The 15000-nt window shown below is 36.4% G+C and overlaps 1 protein-coding gene across 1 annotated transcript in view; it reads left to right on the forward strand.

Moving 5' to 3' along the window:
• The window catches only part of LOC135219790 (tyrosine-protein phosphatase Lar-like), a 1028451-nt gene that overhangs the window by 553763 nt on the left and 459688 nt on the right, over window positions 1-15000 (forward strand). Inside the window, 1 exon segment of the mRNA XM_064256864.1 lies at window positions 14018-14200. Within this exon segment, the coding sequence (XP_064112934.1) occupies window positions 14018-14200 (183 nt within the window).

Below are 15000 nucleotides of genomic sequence, written 5' to 3' on the forward strand. Positions count from 1 at the left end.
GAAGTGGCAGATGGATGCTCACTGTGCAGTTTTGTGGTTTTCGAAAATACCCTCCTTTGTTCTTTTCCAATTCTTTCTGATTAAGCAGAAACCTCCTAGCGGCTTCCAACCTTGCTGAAATTAAGGGGGGTTAGCTGAGGACACTTGGCTCAAGGTGGGTCATAGGTGGGCTGGGGGGGAGGGGGTCTTCGTCCGTAGGAATATGACAGCCTTGTAAAATGCTTTGTTGTCATGCAATCGGAGGACCCGAGGAAGCGAAAAGGATCCAAGTTTCCCTTTTATTGCTTTACTTCCTACACGCGCCTTGGCCTGCGCTCTTTTGGGAGGGAGCTTCGTACAGTGCATGGCCTCGGGCTTTCGTGATTTTGTTTGTGTATGCGTGTTGATGGCCTCTCTCTCCCTCTCTCTCTCTCTCTGCTCCTCCTCTTGCTCGGCTTCTCCTTCTCCCTCGCGTCTGGTATGCTTAAGAAGAAACAAACGAATAATCATGGCCGTAGGTAGTGATTCATAAAATTTAACGTCATGGCTGATTACAAGTCTGTTAATATGTAGACGACGGGTTGTATAAATTTTTTATTGTGATCATTTTGACGTCGAAACGCTATAAAACAAATTCCTTATATATGTGTATTTATATATATACACACATATATGTATAATGTAATATATATATATATATATATATATATATATATATATATATATATATATATATATATATCTATTATATATGATTTTTTTTTTTTTTTTTAAATAACACAGAAAATGCTGGCAAGATTTTTAGTAAAAAGCGAATACCACTGAAAAATAATAGAAAAGTTTAGTACTAATCGCTTTCACGTTTATTCACGCATCGACGATGCGTGATAACGTGAAAGCGCTTAGTACTGCACTACTACAGTTATTTTTCAGTGGTATCTCATATATATATATATATATATATATATATATATATATTTCATTATTATATATATCTAATATAATAATAATATATAATATATATATATTATATAATACAGTATATATAATTTCCAGGTTGTACTGATTGATACTGCACGTGAACGATCCTAGTCAATAGGTATAGCTGATTTCAATGAATAGATGGTTACTGTGGCTTTGAGAGTTATGCTCCTTCATGAATATTGGGCATTTTCATTTTCTCCCACAGCGCGTCACAATTGTCCACTGGGCGAGGCTTTTCTGGTTTAGCGGTTTAGGATATAGTGTGCATTATCACCCATACTTAGGGCTCTTTCACACGATGTCGCACCTACATGCGGTTAGCAGTCGACTATTATCTCTAATATACCACAGTTCATTGCTCCCTCTTCAGTCTGTCTGGCAATAGTCAATTTTGACTGACTGATCTTACCTGAAATAATATGTGTGCATAGGACACGTGAAGTAAGAGAGATTAGAAGGGCGGACAACGTATGAATATATATATATATATATATATATATATATATATATATATATATATATATATATATATATAGTACTGGTAATCTTCTTAGGCACGAAGATATAGTAATTCAGTTGTATTCCACATAGTAAAATGAAAAAAAGGTATATCTCGAAAATGCCCAACAGTTTCGTCCTCCAATGGACCTCTTCTTGGAGCGTTTAATAAACGCTCCAAGAAGAGGTCCCATTGGAGGACGAAACTGTTGGGCATTTTCTGAGATATACCTTTTTTCATTTTCCTAGTGGAATACAACTGAAATAATACATATATATAGATATATATATATATAGATATAATATATATATATATATATAGCGATAGATATATCTATCTTTACATCATCTATATATATATATATATATATATGCTTAAATATTCACAGTAGATGCATGTGACTTCATTAAATAAGCGAATACCACAGGAAAATGATAAGTCAGAAATCCAAGCGCTTTCGTCTTTACTAAGACATTGTCAAGGAACGAATGAAATACAATTGGAGAGAAAGGTCTCAGGTACACAACAAGATCAAGAATACCAGATGGTTAATTGTCAAAAGGGTAAAAACTAAAAAAGAAAGATAATCCAGGATTATCGGATATCACACGGTCAAAAACTAAACAGATTTGACCCTAACCGAAATTACAAAGTATCTTTACAGTCCAAAACATGTAAAAACTGAATATATTAATTTTGTTGCTTATATTTATCTACAACTTTTTTCATTATGAAAGCATCAAGTTTAAATATATAAGTAAGGCTACATATATATATATATATATATATATATATTATATATATATATATATATATATTTTTTCTTTCTTTCTCTTTTTTTTCTTTCTTTTTTTCAATTACAAAAGGCCCATTAAAACACACTGGTTTGAAGCTATGGACTATATTTCGGTGGACTCATTTCCAGGGTGGAAGTGAGTCCATCATTTACACACACGCAGGATATATATATATATATAATATATATATATATAATATAATTATTATTGATATTATATATCATATATACATATATATGTATATATACTATATATAATATATATATATACATATACATATTATATATATAGTATATATACATATATATAATTAATATAATATCTATTATAAGGAAATATTATAAATAAGATATCTATATATATATATATTGGAAATGATTTAAATCAGTGTTTAAATATAATTAGGTCATGTGGAAAGAATGGAGGACGCTATGTTGGTGAAAAGTGTATGCAATTTGACAGTGCCTTGAGGAGTAGGAGGAGAGCCTACGTTTGGAGGAAGTATTAGAAATGGGGACTTACGTAGTTTAACAGAAAGATTGAGGGGATATGCAAAAGGATGCATATGGAGCAGTGTATGTAGGGGTGTTCGAAGTAGGTTAGGTGAAGGGTCGGAGCCTGAAGGGCAAAGCCCTCCGGTTCGGAGCAGGTCATAGGGGACGAGGGTGCTCTGGCTCCATTCCTTTTTCTGACACCCAGCTAATTTGTACTTACTCGCAGCTGGGTCCTTAACTTGAACCGCTGAACTTGCAAATGCGACTCCGTTGGTTAATCACATTTTTGTACGTGTACGTTTTTATGCACGTAGATGTTGTCCAAAATGTACGTTCGTGTGAGACAGGGTTAGAAGGTCATTAACTCGTAAAGCAAGTTAACTCCGAGTTGAATGTGTTTAAGGAAAGAAAGGCCAAATAGAATACAACGAATAAAAATAAATCAACTAAGGAGTAAAGATATATGTAGTCAATACCTTTTGTGAAGTACTTAATGGAAAATAAAGCAAAATGCATGGTGATTTGATGTTGTATTAAGGTAATCTTAAGGTTAGGACCGTTGTCATCTGTAACACTGGTAGGTTGGCTGCGCAGTTGCAGTATGGGGAATGAGTAATTCTGGGTACTGCCAACCTTATCACCTGAACGGAATGTAGATGCTGATAGTATGTAACGATTATCGTACGCTAACTCCGGAGGCACGCACACTAATGGTATTAATTAGTCGGCGCTTAATTTTGGCACAAAGCTTAATGAAAATGGCTAAGTAGGTTATCGTGGACGATGGTCTGACTCGTACGTAACTTGTGTGTGTGTGTGCGTGTGTGTTTGTAGAAAAGATGAATCAAGAGATTCATGTTCCGTTTGGAAACTGATGATTCAGAGATGCTGCTGTCGCTCATTTTTCGTGACAGTGGATCTGTTTATTATTGTTGAAAAAATGTTGAAGTTGAAACCAATTACCTATCAGATAATCACCGAGTGGTAACGCGCTACCATTAAGGCTTATAAATTTTGAGTTTTCGCTGTAGTCTTCTTTCACACTACACCGACAGAGCCGACACTAACCCGGTATGTATTCACCTTTGCGGCTTGTTCAATAGAAGCCCTCGGGGGTGACCGTAAATCAATCAAAAGACTGTTCGTATCATAAAGACAAAAAATACCGCCTTTTGTCTGTCTTTATATCTTCATGCTTTTTTTTTTTTTTTTTTTTTTTTAACGGTCATCCCTAAGGAGCTTGTATTGAACACGCCACCTGGTTAATTCCGACAGATACTTTTTAAATAACCAGTAAAGGCTGTCAATCGCACTTTTCATCTCAGGGCGAAAGTGTAGTAACTTTAAAAAGTCGTATTGTTCCGTTTCGTTTTTAAGATCAATAGTAATTTCGGTGCTTAAGATGAGACATAACACTACCAGGGCACAACGTTGTGGCGCATATTGCACGATCTGTCGCTAAAATCACCATCACCGCTTCTACTAAATTCAACTTGAACAAGTCCCCCAACTTGCCTCCTTCGCTTCGTCCTGCTTGGCTTGGTCGAAACCGGCCAGATTTGAAATGGTATCAGATTCCGAACTGATTGATATCAAGTACCAGAAAGCAAAGGTTTTAGTGTCATATTACTGTTGTAAGAGCTTAAAGATTAACATTCAGCATCTCTAGAGACCACTGAATCTAAGGTGACTGATTCGCAACTGATCCGCAATTGCGATTGGCACGTATTACTTTGTTACATGTTAGAAGTGGCTTAGCCCGAGAAATATGAAATAATCCTATTCCCTCAGAGGTTGTTAACAGTTTTCCATCACTTGCACAGAATAGCGCACGAGAGTTGACATGTGATCCGCCACAGAAAATGCTGATCAATGATTGTCCTTTGGTTTTGATATTATTAGAATTTCGTTTTGTAAGTTGTCATATACCGTGACTTGACGACAATATTCAGTAAAAGTTTGTAAGTTTAAAAGGAAAGCACTGCTTATGTAGTTAATCATGGTGCACTTGTGTACGTGAATCCTGAAACCTTTTGTTGATCCTAGTCTGAAATGTATTGGTACCCCTATGGACAGAGCGCGTCCTGACGTACCTATACATTCTCCCTTTCAGCAGTACATTTGCGACTCTGTATTGTGATCGGTAGCATTCTTGCTGAAAAAAGAAGTCTGGACAAGGACGTGCTAATGTGTACGCTCAGTAAAAATCCATTGAATCTTCGTTTTTAGATCCATTGAACCTTTGTTGACCTTAGCTACTTAGACGACGACAGTGATGATTGCAGTTACGGCTAACAACGTATGTTGGCAGCAGGTTAACTCCAACTAGGGTTTGGGAAAGCGGAAGGCTGACATCTTTCCAAGAGGAAAATGCGTATTGTTGCCTACTACTGTATTCTGTTAGCCTGTTAATATCGCCTAAAGTTAAAAGATTGTTATTGCTAAGACTTTGTGGTCGCAAGATAAACGTTGGTAATTACTGGCTGATGCAGATGACATTCCCGCGCGCAAAAAAAAAAAAAAAAAAAAAAAAAAAAAAAGTCTTCGGAGAATGTCGACAGATTTGAATAAAGATGGCATATTTGTCATCATCGTTATGAATATACTTCCCCCCGCCCCCTTCCCCACATCCTTTCGTTGTCATCATCATCATCATCACAGCTCTCGAGTCACAATCTCATTTGCACGTCTTATTAGTTGGTCTCATTAGCGTATATGCGAGCGTTTTTGTTATTTTGTTTTCCTCGTAGATTCCGAAAGTGGTTAAATTATACATGATCTTTTCTTTTCTGTTGCATTGAGCGCTTTATCAGAATTTAATTAGGTTTGATATAGTACCTTCGTTTCATAATAAATGCCTCTGTGTTGTTTCAGTTTTGTTATTTGCTTACTTTGTTGTATAATGTTTTAAGTTTCACTGTGTTGGCACTGTATTGTACAGACTTTTGAGGGGGGGGATGCCGTTGCTCTTTGTCAGTTCTCGCTGACGCTTTATTTTTCACTCTCAGTCCTTTGGAAAAATACAGCCTTATTTAGCAAGACGGCGTCTGATACACAGACACACACACACACACACACACACACTATATATATATATATATATATATATATATATATATATATATATATATATATATATTATATATATATATATATATATATATATATATATATATATTCTTCGAAGCCACGCATGCGTGCATGCATGCCAAACGCCCCTGAATGTCTTGCGTCCCTATTCGGTTTTGCCATGTCTTCCAAATACCTCCCTAATTCAAATAACACCCACTTCTTCATTACCGTCTTCGTCATTATCGGAATTTCCATCTTTCTTTTCTGGGTTTTATATTTTTTTTTCCAGAAAGTACATTCACGATATCATTGAAATGAATTTTCCATTAAGAATCCACCGCTATTCTACCAATTAAGGTGAGAGCCCCGGTCTTCAAGCGGAGGATTTTAATGATCTAACGAGGGTTTATTAAACGATGTCTTCTTGTCCTGAATCCGAGTTCATCGTCGAGTGGGGTAAGGATCAGGATTACGGAAAAGAGAGAGAGAGAGAGAGAGAGAGAGAGAGAGAGAGAGAGAGAGAGAGAGAGAGAGAGAGAGAGAAAACTTGAACTCTCTCTGAATTATGGTAGTTCTGTTTTAAAATTCGTACACATTTTTGTTAATCTGACAAGTCCCTTCTATCATATAAATCGTATGAATAAAGTTAATTGCCGTAAAGGTGATTTTGAATTCTTTCACGTGTATGAAAAATACACACTGGAAAAGTCAGGAGAATGTTAAAGAGAGCGATTTTTTTTTAGCATATTTTGTTCTGGATAGGTTTATTGAATTGATAAATAAAGTGCGGAGTAATTTGGAATATTGAAAATGTTTGTAGAACACAATCAACACTTCCTGTGAATGCCAGTCATTTATCTGGTCTATATTATTCATTGCTGATATCGTCGTTTTAAATCGATGGTTTTGAAAGTCGTGCGTCGAGCGCAGGAGTCCAAGTATGAAGTTTTAACAGGATTGTCGTATGAATAGGCGTTGTTGTAGCTTTATTTAGTGCTTTAGCTATTTTTGCTCGAGTTGAAAACGCCTCAGCAGCTCGTTCTAGTTAATGGCAGTTGCTTTTGGGGGTTGAATCTTCTGGTCAGAGATGAGGAAGTTGTCTGTTGACAATGGAATTTTGTTAGTTGTTTGCTGACAAGTGACAGGCTTTCGGAAATTGCCATCTTATCGAAGTATTGCATCATTGCCCTCTATTCACCAATCTCTTAAGACTTGAAAGCCAGGAATTGAGAATTTTAAGACGAAAAAAATTCTTAAGTATAATTATTTGTACTTGAGAATAAGGAATATTAAGATTAATAGGAATCAAGCGCACAATACGTGGTAATACGATACAGTTGTGTAACAGATGTACATGATATCAGTGTACAAGATCAGGAAAACTTAGGTAATATGAAGGGTGTTTGGATATCGGAAGTGTTTGATATTGCGATGTGGCAAAAAAAGAAGGAAAGATGTTGGTAATTTGTGTAAACCACAAGACATTTCATGAGAGGGCGAAACGTGTCGACGAAGGTGATTTGTGAGAATGTAGTAAGAATCTCTCCATATTTTGCTTTCTAGTAATTTTACTTAAAGATAAGGAAGGAAAAGTAGAAGAGAGTGTTAGCAAGGATGATAAGCCTTTCTATGTTCTGCCTCCGCTAGCAAGCTTTTTCATGTTAACATGTTGGGAGAAAGAGCTTTCATCCTTTCAGAGAACTCAGTATTAAAATTGTTTTTTTTATAACAGAAAAAAGGTTGACGACCAGAATCCATAACCAGGAATTGTCTTTACAGTGGAATGCAAATAATTGCACATCGTTAGTTATTTCCTTAGTATTATTTTTTTCATCCTATATCAGTCATCCTATTCGACTGGGTGGTTTTCTTTATAGTGTGGGGTTCCGGGTTGCATCCTGCCTCCTTAGGAGTCAGTCACTTTTCTTACTATGTGCGCTGTTTTTAGTAGCATACACTTCTGCATGAGTCCTGGAGCTACTTCGGCCTTTAGTTTTTCCAGGTTCCTTTTCAGGGATCTTGGGATCGTGTCTAGTGTTCCTAAGATTATGGGTACAATTTCCACTGGCATATCCCATATCCTTCATATTTCTATTTTCAGGTCTTGATACTTATCAATTTTTTGTCTTTCTTTCACATCTACTCTGGTCTTCTCTGGTGTCCCCCATGGTATTACGACATCAGTGAGTGATACTTTCTTCTTGATTTTGTCAGTCGACGTCACGTCTGGTCTATTGGCACGTATCACCTTACCTGTTCTGGTACCATAGTCCCAGAGGAACTTTGCCTTATCATTTTCTATCACTCCCTCAGGTTATGTTTGTACCACTTATTACTGCAAGGTAGCTGGTGTTTCTTGCACAGGATCCAGTGGAAGGCTTTCCCTGTGGAATTATGCCTCTCTTTGTACTGGTTCTGTGCAAGTGCCAGACATGCGCTTGCTATGTGGTTTATGGTCTTGTTTTTCATAATGAACTTCCTGTATATGGGTGAGATGTTATTTCCATCTATCGTTCCTTGAATATATCTGGGTCTTAGGGCCTGATCTTGTGCCGCTGTTAGCATTCCTTCTGTTTCTTTCTTAAGTTCTCCCCTCTGTAGCCATTGACATATTTCATTTCTGGCTAGTTCTTTAGTCTGTTTCATGCACTGTCCATGCATTGGTTTGTTGTGCCATTCCTTCATTCTGTTGGTCATTCTCCTGTTTCTCTATATTTCTGGGTCTCCATTTACTTTTATCAGTTCTTTTTCTCATGCACTCCTGAGCCTCTCGTCTTCACTGTTTTCAGATATTACCCCAGTGCTCTGCTCTCGATGTTGATGCAGTCCTCTATGCTTAGTAGACCTCTCCCTTCTTCCTTTCGTGTTATGTATAGTCTGTCCATATTTGCTCTTGGGTGTAGTGCTTTGTGTATTGTCATGTGTTTCTTAGTTTTCTGGTCTATGCTGCGGAGTTCAGCCTTTGTCCACTCCACTACCCCTGCGCTGTACCTAATTACTGGTACTGTCCATGTGTTTATGGCTTTCATCATGCTTCCGGCGTTGAGTTTTGAACTTGAGTATCGCATTAAGTGTTTGCACATATTCTTTCCTGATCGTGTCCTTCATCTCTTGATGTTTTATATCTACACATTCTATTATTCCCAGGTATTTGCATCCTCTTTCATCTATATGTTTGATTTTCTTCCTATCTGGTAGTTTTATCCCTTCAGTCCTTGTCACTTTGCCTTTTTGTATGTTGACCAAAGCACGTTTTCCTATTCCAAACTCCATCCTGATGTCCCCAAATACAATCCTTACAGTCTGAATCAGGGCGTCTATTTCCTTGGACATCTTGCCATACAGTTTGATGTCGTCCATGAGCATCAGATGGTTTAATTCCTGTTGCCTCCTTTTCTTTGTTGGATTGGTTGGTCCCACCCAGCATCCATCTTCTGCTGAGTACTTTCGTCCATGGGGAATCATGGACTAATAACCGAAGAGTAGTGGGGACTGAGTCGCCTTGAAAGATCCCTTTTATGATATCTCTGCTAGTCTTATTCCAGAGCTTGCAAGTGTTGTATTCCAGTTGCGCATTGATTTTTGAGGAAGCTGATGGTGTTTTCCTCTGCCCCATATATTTCAGGTCTATTAGCACACGTGTGGTATCGTGTCGAAGGCTTTCTTGTAGTCAATCCATGACATGTGTGATACCGGATTGGTCATATGTTTTTCGCTGAGTCATTTACTTGGTTCGGCTTCAAGATTTTATTATTATTATTATTATTATTATTATTATTATTATCCTAATAGCTTGAGTTGCTAAAATGGTGAAGAAACGTTTGTTTATATATATTTCTTAATATAAATTTACATTTGCACCACTGCGGATTTCTTCACCATTGTTATTATCAGTACCTGCAGTGGCGTGATTGGGGTGTTCTTGACCAGCCACCTTGGTGGCCGCGAGTTCGATTCTCGGGCATTCCACTGAGATGTGAGAGATGTGTATTTCTGGTGATAGAAGCTCACTCTCGACGTGGTTCGAAGTCACGTAAAGCAGTTGGTCCCGTTGCTGAATAATCACTGGTTCCATGCAGCGTAAAAACACCATACAAATAAACAAACAAACAAACTATTGTTATTATTATTATTATTATTATTATTATTATTTTTATTCACATCCTAATTTTAATCCAGCTAGGATGGTGTGGATTACGAGAAAGTATATATCTTGATGCAGAAAATTCAATGTAAGGTTATTGGATACCAGTTCATTTCGTTGAAGCGCTGAATAATCCTGATTGGTTCCGGCGCTTGGTCCTCAAGACCTAAATTTCATAATCAATCAATCATATCGTTGAGGAGAAGTTTCCTATCTGTGCCATCAATTGCTATTATTCTAAAGATTCAATTTTCATCACTTGAAAGGATTGTTAATTTTCTTATTTATTTATTTTATATGGCAGCCATTTCAAAGAAGCTTTCCCTTCTCTCCCACCGGAACTTTAAGCCTCTCATATCCTTGTAAGAATGAAAATTTTGACAGTTACTCTAAAGCGCTTTATGGAAAAAAGGTTTCTGCCTGAGGAAAGGAATTGAAAAATACCTGAAAATTAATAAAGGTTCCTGTCGAAACGGCCCATAAAAAGCATGACGTTGACCTTCATTAAACTGGATCGTTAATCAGGCGGAGACACCTTGAAGAAGTTTGACAGGTGTCGAAGATAGATTATGGAAACCTTCCTGGGCTCTCTCTCTCTCTCTCTCTCTCTCTCTCTCTCCTCTCTCTCTCTCTGGTGTGTGTGTGTGTGGTGGGGGTGGGGTGGGTGGGAGTGGGAGCGTTATAGGGGATGTAGTTTGACGAATACTGAACATGAAACAAGCGATCAAAAATGTTTTGGAAAGGCTGGTAAAGGCTGCACCGTCTAGTGCTTGCCATGAAATAGTAATATTAGATTATTTGTGTTGACCATTTGTTTATACTTGTGAAATTAGCCGTATTTTTTTTATTTCATGTGTTAACTGTTATCTAATTAAAGGAGTAAGCCATGTTAACAATTATTTGTGTAAATATTTTTTCTGAGTAAATTACGAAAGGATTGATGAATTTACCTGAATATTTTTATAACTGTGACTTTTGACGAGGTGTATGTGTATATGTTTTTATCTTTTCATAAAAGGATCTGCGTATAAGCTACTGATTAGAGATGCCTCATCTTCAATGCTATCATTCGGTCCTTCCTGAAAAAAAGGGTTTATTGAGCCTATGAATAGAGACAAAACATCTCGGTGAAATTGGTCTTTTTAAAAGCTCCATTGATGAAGCTTACTAAAGTGAGTAATTGGTTGGATGGTGGCAGTTCCAGTCCTTTTAATTGGTGGCATTATTAGGTTTCCAGTCCCATGTAGTAGTTGGTTACTCATACAAAGGAAAAAGGCTGGGTTTTTCGTTTTATTGTTTTATGATGTGCTTCCATATTTCTTGATAGATGTCAAACTTGCATGGCACTTGTACCCTGCTTTCACTTGGCAAGAAAGTGAGATTGTCCGCATCTCTGTAAATGTAAAGGGAAATCTGCTTTCCAGTAGTTGAATTCCATTTTTTGTTCTATGAAAAGAATTGAATGGCGTAATCAAATAGAAAATGGACGAGTCGGTGGAAAATGGAGACGTGCTAATTGAACTAGAACGGAGTAAATGAAAAGTGAATTAAATCTATCAGACAAAATATCATTTAGTTGTTTCATTAGATTTTTTTTACTTCTTCCGATGTACTTTAAATGAAATTTCCTTTGAAAAATACGGTGCATAGTTTCTGTAATTCCATACGCAAGCACAGCTATAATAGGTTACCGATAGTTTAACTTGACTACGTCATGACTTAGAAAATCCCATCAGAATTCTACTTTTCCCCAGTTTTGACTCGATCATTATACTCATAGTGATGTATGTAGTCGTGTTTGATCATACATTAATCTTAGTTGTATCAAAACCCTCATAATACATACGCGAAAGAAGCCTCGTGGAATGGCACAAGTTAAGCAGGAAAAAAGGTAAAAGATACGGAAATAAACAGTGTTTCCGTTGGGGATTAGTGCCGTCAGTGCCTTGTTGGCATTAATGAAGGTTCTTTGCAGTGTCCCATCTTCCCTTAGCTGCAACCCTCTCCAATTCTTCTACTGTTCTTGCATCTTCCTTTCCACCTTCGCCTAACAATCGATTCGTAGTGCAGCTGCGATGATTTCCTCTGTTGACGCAGTGAATGACTTCATAGGTCCCAGCGCTTGGCCTTGTCCTACATCCTATGATCTATCTATCTGTCTACTCGTAAACCGCGTTCGGGAGGAAAATCAAGTAAGAATGCTCAAAAAGTAACATGAAAGGGAGAGGAGCGCTGGATAGGAGAATAAACGCAGTTGAAGAATTTATTCGGTATTATTTTTATTTGCTGTGAGTTAGGATGTTCTAAGGAAAGACTGCTAAACACTTTATATGATTAAGTTTTTTAAAACAACGAAAAGTTTGGAAAAAGTGAAGGGTGGAACTTGTCTGGTTTTCAGTAATAGAATTGCTTTGATGGTCTTGCGGCAGCTGTTAACAGCTTGCGCAGGCAGTAATTAACCTATATAACTAAAGTATGTAGTAGTGGTTTCGACTAACGTGTGTATAGAAGTCTCTCTCTCTCTCTCTCTCTCTCTCTCTCTCTCTCTCTCTCTCTCTCAAGATCCTTATCATAGTTAGTTGGTTTTCATTCATAACTCGCTCGCGTGTTGAACGAGTCAATGAAAGCACGACTATGTTGGTTATAAAACAAAAATGGATGGCAGGACTTCATTGAGACAGATTCGATATGTTGATAATTAACTGTTGTCTGTTGTTACTCTGACAACTGATACTTCTTGACGACCTTCGCATCACTTGATTACCTGCAGTTTGAAGGGACGAACTCACTGCATTTGCCGTGATATCGTTTAAAGCGAGTGATTATCAAGTCTTAATGAGGATCCGTTTATAAAGGAGGAGCTCATTGAACTTTTGTTATTAGGGTCGGGCGTCTTGTCCTCTTTTGCTTTCTCCTTAGTGTTTGTCTTGGTCATCATCCGGGCAATGGTGGTATTGAAAAGTATGACTTTCTTGGTAACAACGTCGAAGTGTTCCTGTTCCCATTTAAAAAAGTCTCTTAATTGAAAGCATTATATACACAATGCTGTAATAACATCCATGTATATGTATGTATGTATGTATATATATATATATATATATATATATATATATATATATATATTTTATATTTATATTTATATTTATATATATATATATATATATATATATATATATATATATATATATATGCTAGCATTAAGCTACAAATGTCGTTTAATATGCAATTCGCTCTACCTCGGAAATAATATATGTGTAAATCTCATTGATGTAATAAAAAAATATAAATATATATATTTCATGTATTTTACACATACATATGTATGTATGTGTGTATGTTTGTGTAAATGTATATACCAGGCATTACTAGAAGCACTGGTATGTATGATTTTAGTTATATAATGTATTATGTAAGTTTCCTCTATTAAGATTGAATATAGAAGTTTGTGTATGTTGGTATTTCGTATACGAGATCAACATAAACATATACAGAATTATGTGTTACACTTCTTTTTTCAGTGGTACGTTTATAAGTATCATTTATAGTAACGATAACTCGATGCCTTTGGACATCGTGTTATCGATTAGAAAACTAAACAGAAATATTTGTGATCAACAGAAAATGTAAAAATAAATGTGGATTTTGACTTCAGAATAGGAATGTGTTAGTTCGTAAATCCAGAGGAGACTCGGAGAACAATAATACACACGCACACACACATATACACACATATATACACACATATATATATGTGTGTGTATATATATACATATACATATACATATATGTATGATATATATACAAATAGTAATAATTTGTAAGCTTGTGTGTTAATTGGCCAGTGTATTATATATGTATGTATATATGTGCACGTAAATGTATATACATACATACATACATAAATATTATATATACTTTCACATATTTATTAGTTGTTTCCATTATACCACCTCTTTGCATTCATCAGTCACACACTCCCCCTTGTTGAATGTACCCTTTCTCCGAGGCGATGAAGAAGCTCTTACCCTTTTCTTTTTTTCTTGTACAGCTAACTCGGAACCATCCGGATTTCCCTACTTCCGAACGGAGCCGAAAACGAAGGCCGTGGAGATCGACCACACTGCCCTCCTTGTTTGCGACGCCAGGGGCAACCCGGACCCCGAGATCACTTGGTATAAAGACAACCGCCCCGTCGACCTCACTAATCCAAGATACTCGGTCCTCAGGTCTGGTAAGTACCCTCCAGTGATGATTAGTATTTTTTTTCCTTTACCCATTGAAGGATTGCTTCGTTAAATGTAGTTTATATATATATATATATATATATAACTTGATCCCGAAATATATAAAACGTGGCATTACCTTTTATATGTATATATATATATATATATATTATTATATTATATAGTATATACTATATATATAGATATATATATATATATTATATATATCTTTGATCACGAAGTATATAAAACGTGATGCTATGTATAAATAAAGGTGATGCCACGGAGGAAAATTGAAAGGCGAGAAAGCCTTTCTATTTTCCTCCGTGGCACTTTATTTATATATATATATATATATATATATATATATTATATATATATATATTTATCTATATATATATATATATATATATATATACAATATATATATATATAGTTTGAAGTTAGATCTGTATCTCAGTGTAATATATAAAAAAAGATAGTTGACAGCCACACGCGCACCTGTTACCCATCAAGTTCACGTAGATGGAATACATTCGGTACGAGTGTTTTTCTTTGAGGGAAAGAAAACCATTATTAGAAAGAATGAGATTACTCATTAAAGCAAAGGGTGAAAGCGCCTCTGATATGCTGCTGCTGTTGACAGATTATTTTTCATTTCGAAGAGGGGAAAGAACGGGGTGGCTCTCTCGCTCGCCCTCAAAGTATAAAACCATCAATCTTGGATGGAGACACCGGGTCACTTCTTGTTATCTGAGGAGAGAGAGAGAGAGAGAGAGAGAGAGAGAGAGAGAGTAGAGGAGTGAGA

This window comes from Macrobrachium nipponense, chromosome 1 (assembly GCF_015104395.2).
Source record: "Macrobrachium nipponense isolate FS-2020 chromosome 1, ASM1510439v2, whole genome shotgun sequence".
Lineage (NCBI taxonomy): Eukaryota > Metazoa > Arthropoda > Malacostraca > Decapoda > Palaemonidae > Macrobrachium > Macrobrachium nipponense.